Source organism: Parus major, chromosome 1 (genome assembly GCF_001522545.3).
Source record: "Parus major isolate Abel chromosome 1, Parus_major1.1, whole genome shotgun sequence".
Taxonomy (NCBI): Eukaryota; Metazoa; Chordata; class Aves; order Passeriformes; family Paridae; genus Parus; species Parus major.
Window position 1 is genome coordinate 80712605 of NC_031768.1, and position 21648 is coordinate 80734252.

Sequence of the window (21648 nt, forward strand, 5' to 3'; positions counted from 1 at the left end):
TGCTCCAGAGAAATATTTTGATTCATTAGAACTTAGTTTTGTTTCAATATTCTCTACATAGTTTGAATATTAACTCAATTTAATTTCAGGATAAACCTGTAGCAGTGCATATGCTTGCAGCTTTCCCTATTCCCATTACTGCCTTTCAATCCCAGTTGCATCCTTTGGGTGTGGTAAAGAAGTGAGCACACACCCAAAACCAGATGGAGCCCACCCAAAAAGAGACTTTCTCATTGCTAACACTTCACATTGACTCAGAAGGAAAAACAAAAAAAAAAGTAAACATGTATGGTTTATGTTGAATAAAAAGGACACTGAAATATGTTTCTTCCACAGATACAGTTCCTAAGCACACCTTTTTTTTCTAGGAAAAGAAAAGACAAAAAATCAAGGCCAGATCTCATTTGTGATCCTTCTTGTAGTACAGCTGGGGATGCACAAAAAGCCATGCTGCCTGGGCTCTGCTACAGTGAATTGAAGTATTCTCCAGCAGAGCTTCTGTTGTCCCACAGTGTGAGCTGCTACCTGTTAGCCACACTTTCTCTACCCACAAAAATGAGCAGCCCCCTGTTGCTAACAGATGATTAACACACTGTTGAGGACAAGGAGCAAATATCCATTGCACTGTGCATCTGCAAAATGGCATCAGTGTGGAAACGGTGGAGCTGGTTTTGCTTCTAGAGCCTTGGCAACTCCATACAACAGTCTCTTTTGATCCTCCTAGGCTATTGTGGTGACAGATGGAGAGAGGATTCTTGGTTTAGGAGACCTAGGAAGTTACGGCATGGGTATCCCAGTTGGAAAACTTGCTTTGTATACAGCTTGTGGTGGAGTTCACCCACAACAATGCCTCCCTGTCTTACTGGATGTTGGCACAGACAACGAGGTAAGACAATTTTTCATAAATCTGACATGGGGGGGAGAAAGAATTAAGATGAGCACTTAACTGGGGCAAGGTCCCTAAATGTGGAGACGAAACTGGAGACATCCGAGATGAGATGATAACTAGACCAGCACTGCAGGAGAGTGGGAAGGTTTAACTCCTGTTGGAAGCATGAGAACCTTTTGTTCTTACGGGGAGCTGAAATAAATGCTAAATAGACTCATGGTCACCTGGTGAAGAAGACTCAGAGTGTTACCAGTTGGAGGTGAAAGCTCAGCACCACTTTTCAGCACGGCAAGGTGAGTTGACAGGCTTCATACAGGAAGTCCCAAAATCATTCTTCCTCTGGTAATTGTGAGGGAGCAGGCAGATATTCGTGTGTGTGTAGAGAAGACTATATTCCAGAAATGGAGAATCCCTGGTGGGTGCTTTGGGAATGATTAATATCACTGTTTTGTTAGATTGCACATGTTACTTCACATGATAACCAAGCAAGAGGACTCCATCTGTTTGCAGATTTTTGCCTTATGACTCTGGCTCAGAAAGGCCAAAGTGAAACATTTCAGCAATGCCAGAATGGACATCTGTGAGGATGCCTTTTAAAAATTAATATCCTATAGCTATTTGTGATAGCCCAAGTTTGTCCATTTTTGTAAAATGTACTTGTGCTTCACATGACCCCATGTAAACCAAACACAAATTTCTTGAGGGACATAAAAAAACCTGGGGTATAAGAGCTTTGAGTTTGTGTATGAAGACAAATCAATGCTGACAATTTGAGACATGCTGATGCTCATGGACAGCTAGATTTTCTGCACCTCTTTCAGTCCTGCGCCAAGTCTCTCACACTAGACCCTTGAAAAGAAGGAAAGAATGCAAAATCAGTGCCCATAGATGACATCTGAGAATCTCAATTACTTCTTTGGTCTCTGGCCCCAGGATTATGTTACCCCTTTAGCATAGCGGCCTGTCATGGACATGTGGAATATGGTCATCCCAGCCTGATTCATGGTCTTTCCTGAAAAGGGAGAACTCTGAATTTGGACCCACTGAGGCTAAAGCAGGAATTAAGTCTCACTCTCTCACTCACTGCAATCTCCAGTCAATAGAACATTATACTTGACTTTGGATCCTTCATCTTTTCCTTCTCCTCCATGCTGATCTGCACACCACCAGTGCTTTGAGCCTCCCAGCTGGAGCTTCTCCCAGAGGGACCTGGGTAAAAGTGCTTCCCTCCCCATGAAAAGCATCTGATCATGCATGTCTGTCTTTTTTCTGTCTCAGCAGACAGGAGACACAAAAATCCAAAGTGGCACCAATGATTTTTAGGCCTCTGCAAGGATCAGATGGCATCAGAAAAAGGGACTTACAGAATCGGTCTTGGACTTTTTTTCTTCTGCCCAAGATTAGATGTAATTTATGTGTTCAGGAGCTTCTCTATGAAGGCGATTTCCACCTCTGGGGTTAAGATACAGAAGCTGCTGTTTTCCAGCAATATGAACAATGTATTTCCTCATCATATAAATAATGTGTTTGCTTATTTATTTAATGGCTCTCTCATGTGCATAAACCCAGATTAACTGAAGCCTAAGCAGATCCTAGGAGCATCCTGCCCCACAAGTGAACTCGTTTATCAGTGCATAAAATAGGATACTTCTTACAGGCATTCATCCTGTTCATCTCTGCCCATTATTATCTGGTGAGCCAAGAGTGACTGTGTCACTAACACATGAACCTCAGGTAGAACTCAGTAAATATAGCCATTGTATTCTATTTTTAGCATCGGTTGCCAGCCTCTCTTTCTGACAGTGCATAGCACTTTGTATATGCTTTCAGCAAATCAGTCTTTTTTCAGAGCTTGGCATTTCTCAGCTTGTTTGTGGCAGAATTTTGTGCTCCGTGAAGAGAGCCCAGAGCACACAGTGCTGTAGGAGCAATCCGTGAAGTTATGTAAATGGGTCTCCTTTCTGTTTCATGGCCCTGAAGAGCCCTAATGTATCAAACCCACGGGAAAACCTCTTTCATCTTTCCTTCTAAGGGAAAACAGCTGTGGCTGTAAAAGCAGATCTGATAATAGCATGCCTGCTAATATTTAGTGCTATATGGCTGCAGGACAGTAAGTTTGAGATGGCATATCCTCCCCTCACACGGGTAGTTCCGTTCCTGAAATTGGAAGGGAAGTAGAGTTCCTTTGCAGTGTTTCTTAGAGGTGTTTGCCCACCTGTCTCCTGCCAGTGTTTGTCCTGTAATCATCCCCAAAATATATGCTATTTCCATGTCAACACAGTGGCTTATGGATATTTACTTAACACCTGATGGATTGGTTGGAGGAGTGGCCTGATTTTATGTTCCTGTTGGGAATCAAAATATAAATTAATCTGTTGTATGAAAATACCTTGGCTTCGTACCTGCTAGATAACCAAAGTGAGTGCTAGGCAGGTGCAGGTCTTGGGAACATTCTGCCATCTGATCACTGATTGTGGTCAACTCTCTGCTGTCACCTAAAAGGCCTAAATGACACATCATTTAAGTTACATCAGGTGATCTTCATTGCACAAAGCACTTTTTGTGGTCAACAGCTGTCCTGCCCTCACTGCAAAATTAAGAACTGAATGTACAGTGAACGCTCCCCACACGAGGTCAGTTTTATTCACTAGGAGTGAGGCACCTTGGCAAAGAGCTGTTCTGGGGATGCAGAGCTCCATTTCCTATGGCAGTCAAGAAGTGTTGCATCCCTCTGACCTTATTTATGCTAAAAGATAGGCCACGGCTTCCTAAGGAAACACTTCCTGTTTGGGAAGAGACGTGTGAGCTGGCCTTCATTGCATAGTAAGTAAAATTAATACGACTACATCAGACAAAAATTTTTGGTAGGCTGGGACATAAATCTCTGTCCATCTGCAGAAGAGAAGATGTCAACAGAATTGCTTTGTGTCCTAGGCTCTCCTGAGTGATCCACTGTATATTGGACTGAAACACAAGAGGGTTCGTGGGAAAGAGTACGACGAACTGATTGATGAGTTTATGCAGGCAGTTACCAACAAGTAAGTGGGGTTATATACATGGCTCCTCTGGGCTGCTTCCATTTAAGAACAAATGTTGCAACTCCTGAAATAAACATTAGTATAATTGATCATCCAAGCAAAGGAAGGTCATTTCAATGCAAGTCTCCTGGGTGGTCTGCAAATGACTCTTTGTGCTTGAGCACTCTGTGTCAAAAATATTTGTCTCTAGAGAACTGAAATGGGACTGACTGTTTATAAGTATTTCCTATCCACATAGGCCAGAGGTGTCAAACATATGTACTGTGGGCTGTATCTGGCCTCTGTCATGTGTTTATGAGCCTCATTCAGCATAATCAGAACCTAAACTTTGGTTTATTTACACTTTATAAAGGAAGTTTCTAGCTCTTGCCATTGTGAAGGAAATCATCTAAATGGAAATGGCATGTTCCTTCACACAGCATGGAGTCTGTAGACTGCCTCTCTATGGCTTTGTCAAAAATAGGAACTTTCCTGCTGGCATTTAACTCTGTGGAGTGAGAGAGCCAGGATTATAAGCACTGTCTTTTTAAGTGTGAGACAGACCAGCTGCATACTTCCATTCATACCCACTAAGTGGGATAGAGGGTCTCTGATGTACCAGGGAGTTTTTATATGGGAAGAGCAGAACTACCACCTCAGTCCTGTGCACCTCTTTCTGGAAAAAAGAAGAAAATGTATTAAAATCTCCATGACTATCCAGAGAGACTGTCATAAGAAGGAAAGTAAGGACAATTGCTAAGGAAAAAAGACTCATATTTGGAAAACTATAAGCTCCTAAGCAGCTTTTTCTACCTTTCCTAAAGCCACAAATGATACTGATGAGCAGCAGAGAGCTGCAGTCTCTGCCTGATTGCCAAGCTGTTGCCGGTCTTTTCTTCCCAGTGAAGGAGCTATGTATGATCCTCCCTCTGTGTCTCCAGCCAGCTGTATGTGTGTATCTCCTCCTAAGCAAAGGGGAGGGAGTGGGTGGTACATGTGTCATCAACTCACAGTTCCACCTGTGTAAAAAATGACCATGACCTGTGTCTGACACAACACCAACCCATCCACTGAGAAGGATGGGTTTACACATGGTGCGAACGCCCAGCTGGCTGTGAGTGGAGGAAATAGGGACACAAATGCAGAGGACTATTCATTCACAGCTGAACCTTCTTTACATTTGATAAAGAATCTTGACTGAAATGTTATTTGATTACTTTGTAGCGTTTTGGTAGATGCTTTGTGCATTATCTAGTGGGAAGAAACTTTTAGAGGCTAGAAAGCTGGCAAAACACAACTAGGAAGTCACAAGAGACAAGTAGAAACAATTTAAGAGTCATCAGGGTTAATTTGTGGAGGTTTTGTTTATTTTGATTGTAGTCACTACTTAATCCTTCAGGGAAAACCTATCCTGCTTGCTTCTGGCCAGAAGACCATGGGGGTATTGCAGTGTTGGTGTTGATGATAGAATGGGAGCAATAGAATGAGAATGCAGATGATGGTCTCAGCCATCATAAATGTGGCTCTGAGACTTATGCTTGTGGTGTTAAATGCAAAGCTCATTGCACCCACCAAAGACAATTTGCCTTTTCTGTACTTGCTGTTGGAGAGGAAGGATTGGCAATTATTTTCCTGTGTTTAGTTTACATGAGCTAATCTCCACATTGAGGGGAGAAGACCATGAACAATGAACTTTTATCTTGGGAGGTGGTGAAGTCATGTCTAATGCTTTCATCCAATTATTGGTAATCAAGTTCCTGGGGCCCCTGTCTCCATGTTTCTATTTCCCTTAACTGGGATGACTTCCTTAAACACAGGAAGGACCCTGAAAGTTCTCAGCAAGCAGGGCTGGGAAATTCTGCTTTGCACTTCACCATTAACATCTGTAAAGTATTTGGAGATCCTAGAGCGAAAGGAGCCATTAACCTATATTATCATCCTGACCACCAGTGTACTTTAAAGCATTGTTAGAGTGTGATCTTTATGCACTCTGAGCTGGTGAATAATCCTGCTATCAGCCTGGGCTTGGCAAACTCATATGAAACAGGTTCATTCAGTGTCAAATTTCCACTGGAATGATTGGATTCAACCCAGTAGGAGCTCTCACTTCTGTTACAAAAGGAAGCAGAAATTGTTCAGAAGGTCAAGAGAGTGCTGCTTTATTGTAGCCTGCTTCCACTTTTGAGGCAACCTGTGAGTATGAGCTGCTGCAATCTCTTAGGCAAGTCTGTAATGTCACATGCAAATTCAGCTACTTGGGGAGGAACCTTTTGGTTTTTTGCCACAAATCCTTTTCAATTTGGGGGTTTCCTTTTCATCTTGATACTCATGCAGAAATTCCCTCTACTTCCTGAGGGTACTTTAACTTCTCATGAAAACCATTTGTCAGTTCCTCTGCAGTAGTACCTCCCACCCTGTCAAAGCACTGCTGGCTCAAGGGACATTTGTCACTGAAGTGGAATGTGTTGGAGCCCACAAAAAAAGCCAGGGAGTGAAGATTTAGTCTTCTAATGGAATAATAATATCAAACAGATGTAAAAATTCTGTTGCTGGAGACCTATAGAGTCAATAGAAAGGACTCCTGGTCTCTTAATACCCACATAGTAATGAAACAAGGCATGTTGCAGAGGCTTCAGAGTTAGCTGTTCCAATATTTTGAAATAAAATGTGGACACCCTGTGCAATTTTAGAAAGAAAAGCTCTTTCTGGAACAGCTGGATAAATTTCTGTGTTTTCCTGCTGCCTAAACTACCATTCATTAGTCTTTCACCTAAAACATGTGAAATGACTACGTTCTTTAACAACAGCTCAAAGCTATGCCTTTTGCTCCTCTTGGGAAGCAACTACATGCAAAATTTGTCCCATTGAGCCTACCTGTGTCTGAATGAAGCAGCCTGATAGATTGCTGTTTTCTCACAGTGAGCAGCAATATGCTTCACATGGGAAAATGGACTGCTTCAGTTTTCCATCTGCTCAGTTACTGTGGCAAAGGATAAGTCAGTCTTGCTCTTAACCTGGTACATTTCTTTAGAGTGAAATAAGTATCCACCTAAAGTGTCCAAGGATTATAATCGGAATAAACCCCAGAATTTCTGGGGCTTGAATATCTGATCAAATCAATCCTCAAGTAGCTTTCATTGTGCTCTTAGGGGTCAGATCTGTCCCAGGACTTCAGCCTCCATTTTGAGCTCTAGCCTCAGTCACTAACTGGCAGATGTGGAACATGCTGCCTGAGACTCCGTGAGATGCAGTTCCCCACGCCAGCAAACCGTGTCGCAGAAGCCTCATTAACCTGTCATAACTTCACTCCCCTTTCCTTTCCCATCAGTTCTTATTAATAGAGTGACATGGGGAACAGGCTTTCTGTCAGCCTGTGCCATAAGGCAGAGCACAGAACAGAAGGCATCAGGAGATCAAGTGTTCAATTTCTTAGCTGGGAAAAGAAAGATACCTCTGCTGAGTTTTTTTTCCTTGTGTGTGTTTCATACCTGATTTCTCTTTGCCTAATGCCTTCCCAGTACTTTTACCCACAAACATACCAAGTCAGGCCTCATGTGCCCTTCAACAATCAGAACCTTTTTGAAGAGAAGCCACCTCTGTTTCAGCAGTTCTCCAGGGTCATGGATCACAAAGTCAACAGCACTCTTCAGAAACAAAATCACCAGTACAGGTGCTCCCCCATGTTATTTCTTCACATGCTCTGGTTAACTTGGCCAATTGATCCTGAAAGATTAGACTTCATTTTCTAGGCACCAGTTTCTAGGCACTGATGGGCTTCAAAAAAAGTCCTCACGTATACTGCTAGCACTCAAAGTCACTCCCTAGCATCTGTGTGTCTGTTAGGAGGCCTGCACACCATCACTAGTGCCATGGCAGGGCTGGTCATGTAGACCACATCCAGCTCTCATGGAACACAAGGTGGATATTCTCCTTGCCCATCTACCCCAGTTACCATGGCCAGAGGGACTCTGACACCATTCGTGAGGGGGAAGTGATGCTGATGGGAAGAGCCGCCCCAGCTGTCCATTGTCCTGGCTTGATCTGAGATAAGATCATCAGCCAGCATCTGTAATCTGATTTAAGACACTGGATGATATTTTAAATATTAAATAAAAAATATTTACGTTTCATTAGCTTGATTTTCTGCTACTGAGGAATGACTGAGTTCCAGATGTGCCGCTGGGGATCACTGTGGCTTTTGTTACCATGAGTTCAAATCCTTTGGGGTAACACAGTACAGATGTCACACAGCCCTCTGCTCTAGGCTTTTGTCTGGGCTTTTCCACCTACGCCAGATATAACACAGCAGTTTCAGTAAGATGCAGCTGGAGAAGCTCTTTTGTGCAGAAGGTACAGGGTGAGGCTCTGTTCCTTGTTGTGTGCCAGAGGGTAGCTCAAGGCTACATCTGAGGGTCAGCACTAATATGGTTGCATCTCATGCTTTTGCCCTGCTCCTGAGAAGTCTTGTAGCTCCAGCTGCAGTCCTTCCTCACGCCGACTGCAAGTAGGATGATGTCATTTTGCATAAAAGCACTAGAATGGTCGTAGCCGCCATTAGTGCTGGTCTTAGTGCTTGAAAGTGATGAGATTGGATGTGGAAAATAGTTGTTTGGAGGTTTTTACTTAAAAAGATTGTAATGAAAGTTGACTATGAGATTGTAATGAAAGTTGACTATGATATTGCAAGATTTTTTTTTCCCCCCAAGAATTTTGTAATCAATCTTAACTTCGTTTTTCCCCTTATCCTAACAATACTCATAGCAGATGCCCCGGCGTGTGACTAAGAAGAGCAATCCTTAGCACATTCCCCGGTTTCCAAAAATGTACAATGCTGGGATTTCCTGATACCTTCTCTTGATATGCTTCAAGGGGCGCTTTTATTGACACAGCACTCACTGAATCCACAGCAGGCTCTGTGCCTCAGAGCATGATGGCTATGTTTGTGTTGGCAGAAACCCAGTGAGACTCCTGCCCAATCTTAGAAATTGTCTGTAATCTAAGATGACGGTGAGGCCAGCCACAGGTCCTGTTGGGTTTGTGATGCAGCTCCCTAGCATGGGATTTCTAAACCCAGGACCCAGAGTTCTTAAGTTTATATTGGCTCCAAAGTCTTCCCTGGAGCCTTCTCTTCTCCAGGCTGAACAGCCCCATCTCTCTCAGCCTGTCTTCAATAGAAGGGATGCTCTAGCCCGTTGAGCATCTTCACAGCCTCCTCTGGACCCACTCCAACAGGTCCATATTCTTGTGTTGGAAGCACCAGAACTGGATGCTGGATCCAGGTGGCGTCTCAGAAGGGACATAATCCCCTCCTTTGCCGTGCTGCCCACATTGCTTTGGATGCAGCCCAGTGTTGTGAAGTGCTTCAGGGAGGCAAAGATTTAGTTTCAGATAAGCATTGTTAACGTGAGAGGCATGGCTGTAAGCCAGTGTGAATTTTGACCTCCTGCTTTGGAGGATGGGCATTGTGAGCCCTGGATGAAGTTATCCCACCCCAGACCTTTTTTTTGAGTTCTGATTGGGTTTGAGTCTCTGAGGGTTTCTCGCTTGTTGTGTTTCTAGTGGTCCCTAACCCTAAACTCCACCCTCAAAGGTGGAGACCCTGAAGGGTTCTGTCCCTCAAAACCCTTCACCCTGCCTTTGCTCAGAGCTTTCTGTCTCTGGATGTTGAGTTTGTTCCCAAGCTGAATAAATGGTTTCATGAACAGAGGCCGGTCTCGTTGGTGTTTCATGCTGGTTCCCAGTAACTGTAGCTTCTCTGGACATGATCCTGAGGTTGCAGACTGCAGCAGCCCAGGACACAGTTGGCTTTCTGGGTTGGAAGCACACACTGTTGGCTTATATTCAGTTCTCCATCCAGCAATATCCCCAAGTCCTTCTCCACAGGGCTGCTCTCAGCTGGCCTCTTGAGGAGGTGCCTGACAAGTATCATAGTAACAATTTAACAGTGAAATTGGCCTCAGGACACTAGACAGACTCAGGTTCTAACGTTGCTTGAGTGGACTTCATTTTTCCAGTCTTATATGCTGAGCACTTGCCAAGCATGATATTTTTCTGATGATGGGTTTCTTTACAGATAATTTAGTTTTTCTTGGAAATCAGGACTTTGATTGCTGGGGTTTCAAGCAGCAGTAAGATGACAAGGACAAGGACAATTTGTTTCTTCTCTGCCTGGTTTTATCTAAGACTATGAAAAGGAGTTGCAGCTCCTCAAAGCATATTCCTTGCATCATGAATGTCTGAAAGCAGTGCTATAAAATTTTAAATTCAGACAAGGACTGGAACTTCTTTCTTGTGATTCTTTCCATAAAGCAACAGGATCTTCTTGCAAATACCTTTTGTTTGTACGCATGTAAGAATATATTATACTCCCTCCTCATTGTCAAAAATCCCCGCTTTTGATACTGGTCAGCAAAGGCACTGGACAGGTCCTGAGGCCACACTGGAAGTTTGACTTGGGAAGTTTTGGTCAGATGCTTCTCAGATGGTAACTGCTGCCTCATGAAATTTTTCCTCTCTGACCTCATGGCTTATAATGAGTCCAGATGAACTCAAAGAGATACATACAAATGAGGATGAAAGAAAAAATTGCATAGTGAGATTTTTTTAGGCAACTTAGAAGTCTCTTGCATAAAGAATCTAAAAGCAATGTAATCATTGCACCTCTTCTGGGGTTCATGCTCTTCTGTTCCACAGTGTTGTTCCACCACTTGTTCCAGGTGGTCATCCAAGGGAAATGTGTATCATTCTCTGCAGAGGATACAGACTTCACACTAAGAGCATCTTTTCTCTTGGCACAGCCCAGGGCTTCTGTGTAGGTTTAGGTGGATAGTAACAGTACCAGAACAACAATACAATGATAAACAAAGCATGAATTCTGTGTTTGTGTGTTTTCCAGGAAATGGGATTATTTCTTAATAAAGATTTTCAGGTGATAATTTTTACAATAGGCTTATAGTATTACATTATACAGTCCTAAAGTAATCCTTCATTAGGGTGACAGTTTGTGCTATTATTTTAACCAATAGTATATTGTTTTATTGAAAGTACTCTTTGTACAAGATTTGCTAAGCAAAGGCTGGAGATTGGACTAAAATTGAGTGTATGAGACCATTCTATAAAGCATTTCCCAGTGAGGCTGTTTTCACAGGAACATTTTTGCAAGGTATGGGGCCCAGAATTTGGGTCATAATTATTTATGGCACAAAACCATGAAATAAGCAAACTAATGAGACAGCAATATAATCTCTGTCTGAAAGACCAGTGAATATTTTTTGGATGAGGAAGAACTGACAGTGTATCTTTTTGTTTCCAATTCTGTAAAATGGGTAAATTAATACCACAGGTGGCAGAGAGCAGGATCCCCCAAATGGTGGTCTGGCAGCCAACAGGAGACATGGTGACAGTATTAAATAATGACTCTTGTAGTGTAACTACTTACAAGTTTCAGCATGTCTGAATTCTTTCAAAAACACCTCTGTTCAAGGACCCTTCTTGACAGCCTACAAATGTAAGAATAACTCATGCTGAGGGGAAAACTCCAGTTCCACAAGGAGACATGGAACTGAAGAGATCCCATGAAATGGAAACTGCAGCGTTCCCAAGAGGAATGGCAACATTTTGAACCCAAAACCATTCAAAAAAATACAACCTCCCTTTTTTTGAAAGGGACATAAAGAACTGAAAAACAGGAGAAACCACACTGGACCATGGCACTTGCTCAGTTTCAATGTACCTTGTAAGTCTGAAATCCTGCTAGTCTACATTTGAGCTTTCTTTGTAAATAAAAGCAGTCAGATTATGGCTGGAACTCGTGTTCCAGATGCCAAGAAGATCATAGAATGCTCTAGAGAAGATGAATCACTGACAGTCAGGATGAGATTGCTGGCCATGCCTTTCCTGGACTGGAAAACATTCAGTCCTGATATGACCTGCTGGTCTGCTTCCAAATCTCCTTCAGGCTCTCAGCTGAAAGTTAGATGAGTCACATGGATCAGTGGAAGAATCTGTGAGATCTGACAACCAGCCAAGCAGACTGACCTCAAGAGTCTCTTCCTATCACAGCAGTTTGGAAGATCTCTCTGCAGGGCCAGCATCAATTCTTGATGCAAAGTTATGAATATTCAAGTGTCTTAAAAGGTCAGAAATCCTTGTTCAAATACTCACTTTACAAACATTTTTTTTTATTAAAAGGCATCATGCAGCTATAGACAGCAAGTATGTGAGTATTAACTGGGACTGCATTCATATCAGATGTCACGTATTAAACAGAACAGGAGGTTCAACAAAAGCATACCTCATTAAAAATTATTCCTCCAAAGGAATTCATTAATTTTGGTTTCTTATTGAGAAATACAATGTTTCCAATTAAACACAATTTTTAAAAATCTGTTTTCATTTTAAAGCATTATGATAGGGGAAGAATGGCTAGTATAATTCACTTCATCAAGTATTTCTGTGTTTGCTGACAGGGGACCACTTGGACACCATACACAAGGGATGAAGCAGGCAGTTTCTGCAGACATCAACAAAGAAATTGCAAACATTGAAGGGCAGCATAGTATTGCAGTGAAAGGGTGATAAGGCAGTGACCTAAGGTGCATGACACATATTTAAAATGTTCCAAACCACATCTTCCCAACTGTGATAATTAGATAATATTAGATTACCTCTCCTAATTTAGGTGTCTAAAGTTAGGTATCTAAATTTAGGTTGATCATCTTAGTCTTCCTTCACAGACAGTCTGAAGAAAGAGGCATCTCCAGAGATGTTATCTGCTTCTATTTTTCACTTAGACTAGTTGAAAGAAGTTGCTACTGGATATGCCCTTTCTCTCCATGTTCTGAGAGGGCAGTCAGAGTTGTCCAGCTGGGCAATACACAGCTGGGCACTACACAGCCAACTTTTAGATATGTAGAAGTAGTGGAAGAAATCCCATTCTGTGCTGCGTTTTATTGTCCGGATTCCAATATATGTTGCAGCTCTTGGGACACCCTTTCCCTTTGCAGTAATAAGTATTTTCCACCTTCTCACATAAGCTGGACTTTTTCTTAGCATATTAAAGGACTTCTGTGCTCCAGTCCCAAGTTGGCTACATTCTACTTTTGGGTGCTACCCAAACATTCTTTGTAGAGCACACTGAATTCCTTCGGGATGAAAGGAATTACACAAATATTGAGATGCTATGCTGTGGGGGAGGGATAGTAGAACTGACTCATCATGTTGATACTCACAAAGATCTTACTGCACATGGCTCCAGCAGCTGGTTTGTTCAAACTCCTTGCTAAGTTTATCCTTAGCCTGCTCTGGTCACCCTCAGATGGAGCACTGCACACAGCCACCAAAGTAGCTCTAGGAAAGGGCAGCAAGATTAACTGGTAAATTTCTAAGACAAATCACTAAGTCAGCTGCCCAGTTGTGTTTCATTTCAGTGACTTTGGGTAGCACAAGTTCTTTAAATTTCTATCAGAACTTCAGTAAGGTGAGTAGCCCTTAAGGACTAAGATCATGATCTGAGATTCCCGACTTTAACTGGAAATCCAAAACACTTGGTTCTTTCATTTGAAGCATCCAGTCATCAGGTCTTACCATGTCCAGTTTGTGGTCTTTATGAATGAAAACTTTAGTTTTCACATTATGCAAGGGCTCACATAAGCACAATAATGGAGTTCATCCTTTGAAAAGCTCAGCAGATGTATTGCAGTGGAAAAGAAAACAATCTTCAAAAAATACCTTAGTGAGAAGAGCCTTCACTGCAGCACTGTCCTGTCATACTGAGGGGCAGAAAGAGAAATGAAGTGCTTATGGGCTATCATACTGCTTTTGTGCTCTGCTTAATAAACAGGGATCAAAGATGAATGTAGAAGTAACTTGTGCACTGTCCCTTGCTGCACACCACAAATGTGAAGTGAGGAAGGAATTCACAGAGCTGGTCGGATGTACATTAATATTGGCTGAGATCATTGATTTTGTTCAGCAAGTCAGTAATGTTACTTCCTCAGTGATACAAATAAATAATAATAAAGATTTGCTAGTTATTTGCTGTGAGATATTAGCAGATGTTCTGGATGCCGTATCATCTCCCTCATACCCATGTTTTCCTTACACATCCAAATGATGAATAAGAGGAACATCCATTAGGTTCAACCATACAGGGTTGCTCAGAATCCTTTACCCTTACCCTGAATGTTACCAGGGATGGGGCATCCACTGCCTCGCTGGACAACCTGTGTCAGTCTTTAATCACCCTCGCTGTAAAAAATATTTTCCTTATATCTAGTTTGAATTGACCCTCTCTCAGTTTAAAACCATTACCCCTTATCCTGATGCTTCAGGCCTTACTAAAAACTCTGTCCCCATTGTGGTCCTTTTCTAAAAGCAAACACAGAGAATGAGCAGCAACTGTTAGAGCCAGTCCTTGTCCCTTTTTGAGACCAGGGGGTTTATCAAACGAGAGATTCTCATGATGGAAAAATAAAGGAGCACAATGCATGTGCTTATCATTGTCTCCTTACTGACAGATATACTTGAAATGGAAAATAATAAAAAACTCAAGGCCCTTCTAGGAGAGCGTGACTGCTCACACTGTGAGTGCCATGAAAAGACTTTTTCATGACAGAAGCCACAGTTCTCAAATGGAGTATGTTTTATCCAGTATCAGTTTCTACACTAAAGCAGGGGTGTTCTACCTCAAATTTCAGTGGCAAAGGAGAAAAGTCTGAATAGAAGATATGTAAGGTGATGCTACCTCTAACAAAGTGCAGCTATTTAAAGCCCCTCCACCTGCCTGCAGCCCAAAGGTTGCTAATGGTTGCATTACTCATTCCCTGAGTTTCTCTCACTGCCCTATCACATTTATGTGAGAAACGACCACTTATGACCCTTTTAGATTTTATTTGCAAAGCTTTAATGCAGCCCAGAATCATATAAACTGCTGAATGTGTATCCATATGGACCAGCCTGAATATTACCCAATTTATTAACTGCACACTTCTCCTTTAAAATTCTGGAAAAGAGTGGACAATTGGAAAGTTTACAATTATTTCCTGCTTTTTCAGTCTACAGACCACTAGCTGTCATTGCGTGCTGGTTTCCTGCTAAACAACTCAATGGAGAAAAACATTTCCAAGGCACAGAAGTTTGACTGTGAAATCACACCATGAACCACTCAGCCCCACTGTGAAACACTCACTCCATGGGATCCCATAAGCAGATTTTTTTCTCATCTCTTGGCCACTTACAGTTGAAGTGGGCCCCTGGTGGTGTCCCTTTAACTGGTGTCCTCTTTGAAGTCATGTTTGCTGTAATGCAGTGTGGCAGCTGCAACACCACGAGCGTCTCCTTTGCTTTGAGAAGCTCCTCCGCAAATACATCATGGAAAATTTCTCATACCAAAAGCCCAAAGATTCACGTACATATAGGTATATAATTACACATATTAAGAAGCCACTTGAATTATGAATACAGTTTAACCCTGGTGACTCCACATTTCTCAGTGTCTGGACTTTGGGATGTGTTCCTGTTTGCTGTTTGCTGTTACTGTACGGCATTTCTGTCATGATGCTTTTATTTCTGTATTAGAGTCATTAGCTAAATTGTCTTGGTAAAAGGTGTATATCTTGTCCTATGTTTTATAAATATATCCATTTTAAATTGCCCTTTAACTTGCAGGTATGGCATAAATTGTCTGATCCAGTTTGAAGATTTTGCCAATGTTAATGCTTTTCGTCTCCTCAATAAATACCGTGACAGATACTGTACATTCAATGATGATATTCAGGGTAAGTACTGTTAGGAAAATCAAATTTAACCTTCACCTTGTCATGAGAAGTTGTGGTTAATATCACATGTTTATTATGCAGTAGTCAGATGTCTGGCGAATTTTAGAGTTTACACAGAAGCATTTAAAAATAAAAACAAAAGCTCAGCCATCTGAGTTGAAAAGTGAGTCTCCATTGTTTTTAGAAACTTAGCTGTTCATTACAGAAACATTCAAGGGAGAAAATGGATAACATGCTTTAGATTATGCAGGTAACTTAGAGAGTTCCATTAATTTTCTATAATTTAGCTAAAACAATGATGACGTTTTAACAGTTATGCAAGGCTTCCCGTTTTCATGAGCCAGGTGGTCATTAGCTGATCCTGGCATTTTCCCTCTATTGTTACACTCTTTATTACATGCACAAAAAATAAACGTAAATCAGCTTCTTTCCTCTCTGTGGATGCTAACTCTGCAGTAATCTGAGAACAGATCTGTTCTCCCCTAGCGTGGTTAACATAACTCTTCCAGTGTCAAAAAGAAGTGAGAGCAGCAAAGCTGGGGTTATAACAAGCAAGTCTCCAGGCCCTGAGAGGCTCAGCAGTCAGCAGGATTGCTCAATGCCCAGAGGGATGCAGTCTGCATCCCAGTCTGATGCTGACTTTGCTTTAAACCTTTGGAAGGGCTGTTAGCCCATGTGACAGGGACGGGATCTTCCCAAATGTCTACAAACAATCACGTCTCCTCTGAGTCCCTTCATCTTTTCTTTTGTCTAGTCCTGCTTGAAACATGCAGAAATTTCCAATGTTTGGTTTAATTATTTGCAGCCAGTTGGGCTCATCCTCGCTTGTACTTGAAAGGGACTGAAAGAAACATCAGTGTTATTTTTCACACAATGCTGGTTCTTTTGTGAGCAAACTTTCCAGTGCTGTTTCTGCATCTGCTGCTTATCTAACAATATTTGGCAATGTGTATAGCAGCTTCTTCCTATCTGACACAAGGAGTAAGATCCTGGTTTGGGGAAATATGGTTGGTGTAGTGGAATGCATGGACCTGCTCAAAGACATTTGCATGATGAAGGTTTAGAAGCAGAGAAGCTAAAGGCATTTCAGGGAAGGGCAGATGGATACTCCTGTACAAAAAAACTCATCTTTGCCACCCCCAAAACCTTCAGCGGAGAGAGAAGCACAGAAAAAGAGAACCCAGGAGATAAGTTTTTGAATTGAAATATTGAATGGGGGAACCAAGCACTCAGACTTTTCTAAAAATGAGCAGATAACGGCCATAATAAGGCTCCCTCTGAAAGTGGAAGGGGACTCAGCAGTCAAAAAGAGGCCAGGTGATGTGGCAGATCACATATCAGGGGCCTGGATGTAGGTTTTCTTGGCAGAACTGGAGTGAATGGCAAAGGTTTCTTGGTGAATTGGAAAGGTTTCTTTGATAATAGAGAGAAGAAAAAGAAGACTGTTAAAACTAAACTGCAGATTCTGTGTGGGAAGCATGAGGCTATTTTTTATAGTTTTCTTTTGGCCATAGGTCATAGCTGAATGCCTCAGACAGTTTCTGGCAATGACTGCCCTAGAGCAGCAAACCACATCCAGGAGGATGCTGTAAAACAGTATTGTTATAAAACAGACCTTATCTGATTCTCTCCAGTTAGATGCATGTCATCGTGCATGGGAGATGTCAAGTCTCCTGAAAATTCCTTGAAGTCCTGCCTTTTGAAAGAGTAGGATTTTACCTCTTTGTAGTAAAACATGGTTATATTCTCAAATAAAACATTTGCTGGCACAACATTTACTTCTCACTAGCAGATAAGTAAAGAAATCCTGCTGAGCTTTTGCATAACAAGCAATGAGTCAAAGGAAGCAAGCACCTTTTTTATGTAGCTGTCCGAAAGGAAAGGGAAATCCAAGCCTGTAGTGTTGTAGTCAGAAATGAGTTTTGAGGACCTTTGGAATGCTGAAGTAATGTGGATCTACTCAGTTAACTCTGTCTTGGAGTCATGTCAGAGATAAAGGAGTTGAATCTGGGATGAGTAGTCTGATTTACCCACCCTAATATATCCCTCTGTATCCTCAGATGATAGGAGAAAGGTAGGAAGTGGTATTTTTTCACTTACTCCCTCCTGTTCTTTGGGTTTACCTTAGACTATCTCTTTTCTAATATGCTGATGCTTCATGACTTACCTACTTTAAAAAGTGTTAGAGTTCAATGTAACCATTAAATGATTAATGAGAATTATACAAAGCCTTATTTAAGCAGACCGGATCAATTTTACTCAAACAAGTCAGGAACAGACCTTCTGAAGTCTGAATTATTCCAGCTTCTGAGATGGCAATGTTTTAAGTATGTTGAAATAAAAACACATCTTAGGCACAAACAGTGCAAGGTAGATCAGGCCTGAGCTATACTAATTTAAACTCATTGACCATTGGTTAGTGGGACTCTGGATGCAGTGTGCCTACACATACACACCCAGATGAGATGAGGGAAAAAGGTGTAAGTTGCTTCCCTTAAGATCCTTTAGGCATCCCTGTTGTTACCCTAGGGCCTACATAAAATGAAAAACTGTTTAAAATATTAATATCTACTTTTTCTTCCCCCCACCCCCCCAAATTACTGTATTTCCAAATGCATGCTAACCCCAGAGAATGAAGGTCACTCAGACCCCTTCCAGTTGGAGCCAGCCTGCTGATGCTGAGTGGGATGCCAGCCAGGTACCACCAACAGGGACGAGGTGACTGCTCATTCTGAAAGCCATTAGCCTGGGAGCTCTCAGGAGCTGGCTTCCAGTGCCCGTTGCTTATTCTGAAAGCCATCAGCCTGGGATTTAGGCAGGAGCTGGCTCACAGTGCCCGCGTGTGAGAGCTCCCTTTGAGGGAGTGCTTCTCCTTCCTCTAAGGGGGTGATGACATCAGTCCTTTCCCAGCTCTGTCTGGGTTCATGCAAGGGGCAACAGCTTCAATTACAGCTCTGAGGGAGAAAATTGATTGTCACTTCTTCCTTTTTCCCAGTAAAGTACCAGGGCAGGCTCTGAAGCACATAAGATTAGAGGTACATGAGAATGCTTTAGCTCCTGCTCTTTCTCTTCCTCTTCTATCTTGGCTCCACTTAATTGTTCACAGTGATAAACAGAAAGTAGAAAACTTTAAAGTCTTACAAAGTGGTCAAATCTGGTGAATCCTCGAAGCAGGCATCTCTGGATTCCTGCTTCATACAAGAAATTACATAAAGCCATTGAAGACATTATTTTGGAAGGGACCTCTGGACATCAGCCAGCCCTCACTCAGGGTGATTTCAGACTTAGATTGAAGTTTTATATTAGTTCAGATTCCTCAGAGCCTTGTCCAGCCAAATACTTTGCAGTATATACAAGAATGGGTATCCACAATCTCTTTGTGCTACCTGTTCCAATGTTTTCTCATCTTCCTTGTGCATTTTTTTCCCTAATATCTAACTGGAATTTTGCTAATTGTTCATTGCCCCTCATATTTTTTTTCTACACCTCTGAGAAGAATCTGGCCTCTACAAATACTCCAGCCAGTGCTTGTAAACAGAAATTAGATGCCTTCTTAGTCTTCTCCAGCCCTTTCAAACCCAAGCTCCTCAGTCGTTTTTGTATACCATGGTCATATTTGTGTCCCTCTTCTGGACTTCTTCCAGTTTGTCATTGTGCTGAAAACCACAAATGGGACATGCTTGCCTAGGGATGACCTCAGAAGTACTGAAACAGAAAAAATTACCACTTTTTTTGACCTACTGTTGACACAGTCTAGCAGGTTATTGGCTTTCTGTGCCACAAGGGCTTATTGCTGGCTCATCTTCCACTTGCTGTCTACCACGACCCCAAAATTTTCTTCTGCAAAGCTGCAGGACTTGGCATTTGCCTTTGCTGACCCTCATGAGGTTTTCTTGAGCCCATTTCTCCAGCCTGCTGAGATCCCTGAATAACTGTCGTACTACCACTCTATCAGTCACTATCCCAAATTTGTAATCATCCATGAACTTTATGGAAGTGCACTCTGTTTTATAATCCAGATTATTATAAGAATTTAAATAGTATTGGCCTCTTTGTACCACTGACCACAAACCTTTAAGCCTACCAGCCCAGCCACTTCTTCACCCATTTGTTCAGTCTGTACCTCTCCAGTTTGGCTACAAGGATTTTTTGGGAGATTATTTGAAAAGCCTCATGCAGATCAAGGAAAGCACCCAGTGTTCTAGTTCCATGATGAGAACTTTGGGCATGCAAAATTACAGCATCTCCATGAACTTTTGCCTATTTAGCAAGGATTGTTCAAGAGACAAAGTCCATGAGACCTGATGAGATGCATCTTAGGATTCATCTGAGATATGTGGCCAACAGCATTACAAAGACACTCTTTGAAAGGTTATGGTAACTGAGGAGATTCCTAATTCATTAATAAAAGACAAATGTCACAACTGTCTTCAAGAAATGAAAGAAGAAAGATCCAGGGAATTTTAGCCCAGCTAGCTGAACCACAGTATCTGGGGATTGCAAAGTAAGTCTTCTGGAAGTGCACCTAGGAACATGAAGGTGAACAAGAACAGTATGGATCTCCCAAGGCAAATCATAGCTGACCAACTTAGCTGCCATTGAGATGTTTACTCAGCACTTAACACCAGAAGTAGTTCTGCAAGTTTAGTCAGAATTGAAGAAAAAATGAGGAAATCTTTAATGTGTTACTTAATTAATTGTGTTGGATCATGTCATTCCAAAATTTTTCACACATACAGGCAGGGCAAAGAGAACAGTACACAAAAGCATAAAGCTTGTTATCTAAAGTAGTCTGTAGGCAATGCTCAGGGTCCCCCCTTCCACAGAACACCTCTGAGTCTTCCAAGTCATTAAAGCAGTCATTCCCTATGGTTGTAGGATGTCTGACTGCTGATGGTTCTCAAAATATCTCTTGACCCACCAACCACCTTTTCTCATTATCCTAGGAGATAACCTTTCCATAACCTTCCCAAGACACTTCAGGAAGCAGTGCCTGGCCTGAAGCAACAGTGCTCCAGATCTCAGCTGAGGCATGATGTGTCACTGAGCTGACTCCAGTGCCACAAATCTGATCAGCTTCAAGTTGGAAATCAATCATGTGCAAATGAGGCCTGTTTCACAGGCACGTTTCCATGTGCTGTGAGAAGCAGGCAAAGTGAGAGTTCTTGGCTCAGCAGTGACTAATTTCAGCAGATTAAAATGGTACAGTATCTTACTTTGTTGTTTCAGCTGGCGTGGAAAATGCATCGGTAATTATCACAGGAAGCCAAGGAGGGGGAAGCACAAAAGGAAGGGAGTGCGGTGTGGAACGGTACCGCACTGTGGAACAAAGCAGGCAATGGCTTGCCAGGCAGCCCCTGAGCACCACGCTTGCCCTGGGGATTTACCCAGCCTGGAGATAGATGTGGTGGTCTCAGTCCTGTAGAGGCTCACTATGAACCGTCCCTCTGGACCTGCTGTGCTCCACAGCAGAAGAGGCTGCTGCATTTCCCCTTGGTGCTGTGTAAGGGCCAGCTCCTGGGTTTGTGTTGAATTCACGCACTGACTGCTACACAAGCCAGAGGAGAACAGTGTGGACTCCAGGCTGTAAATGAACCTCAGTTTCTTTGGCTTATTAGTGCAGCACTCTAAAGATCAGGCCCATATCTTCTGTCACTTTTGGGAATTGTGATATTTGTTTCCCTTTCCTTTCCTGCTTTTCTTGTTTTCTGTTTTTCTCATCCACTGTATGCCATTGCCAATTTCTCCTCTGCTGTAAAGAACAGCACAGGTCACCTCTGTGTTAAGCTGTCTGTGATCTTTTAAGTCCAGGCTAAGGAGGCAAAATGAACAGAAGAAAGGGCTGTGCTCTGACCTGGTTTAGCTTGTTGGTATGCAGCAGCATGCACAGAGTCCCCAGTGCTGCGATGGGGACGGGGATGCTTCCTTGCAGAGTGCTGGCAGCTGCCTGATGGCCTCTGCCCGT

At 42.3% G+C, this 21648-nt stretch overlaps 1 protein-coding gene across 2 annotated transcripts in view; it reads left to right on the plus strand.

Moving 5' to 3' along the window:
* ME3 (malic enzyme 3) overlaps positions 1-21648 on the plus strand; it is a 118122-nt gene that overhangs the window by 85826 nt on the left and 10648 nt on the right. The window contains exons 5-7 of one of the 2 annotated variants that reach the window (XM_015639707.3): positions 725-886; positions 3824-3927; positions 15574-15683. In XM_015639707.3, coding sequence (XP_015495193.1) covers positions 725-886; positions 3824-3927; positions 15574-15683 — 376 coding nt within the window. The remainder of the gene's footprint in view (positions 1-724; positions 887-3823; positions 3928-15573; positions 15684-21648) is intronic. The other variant, XM_015639712.3, reaches the window with a different exon arrangement.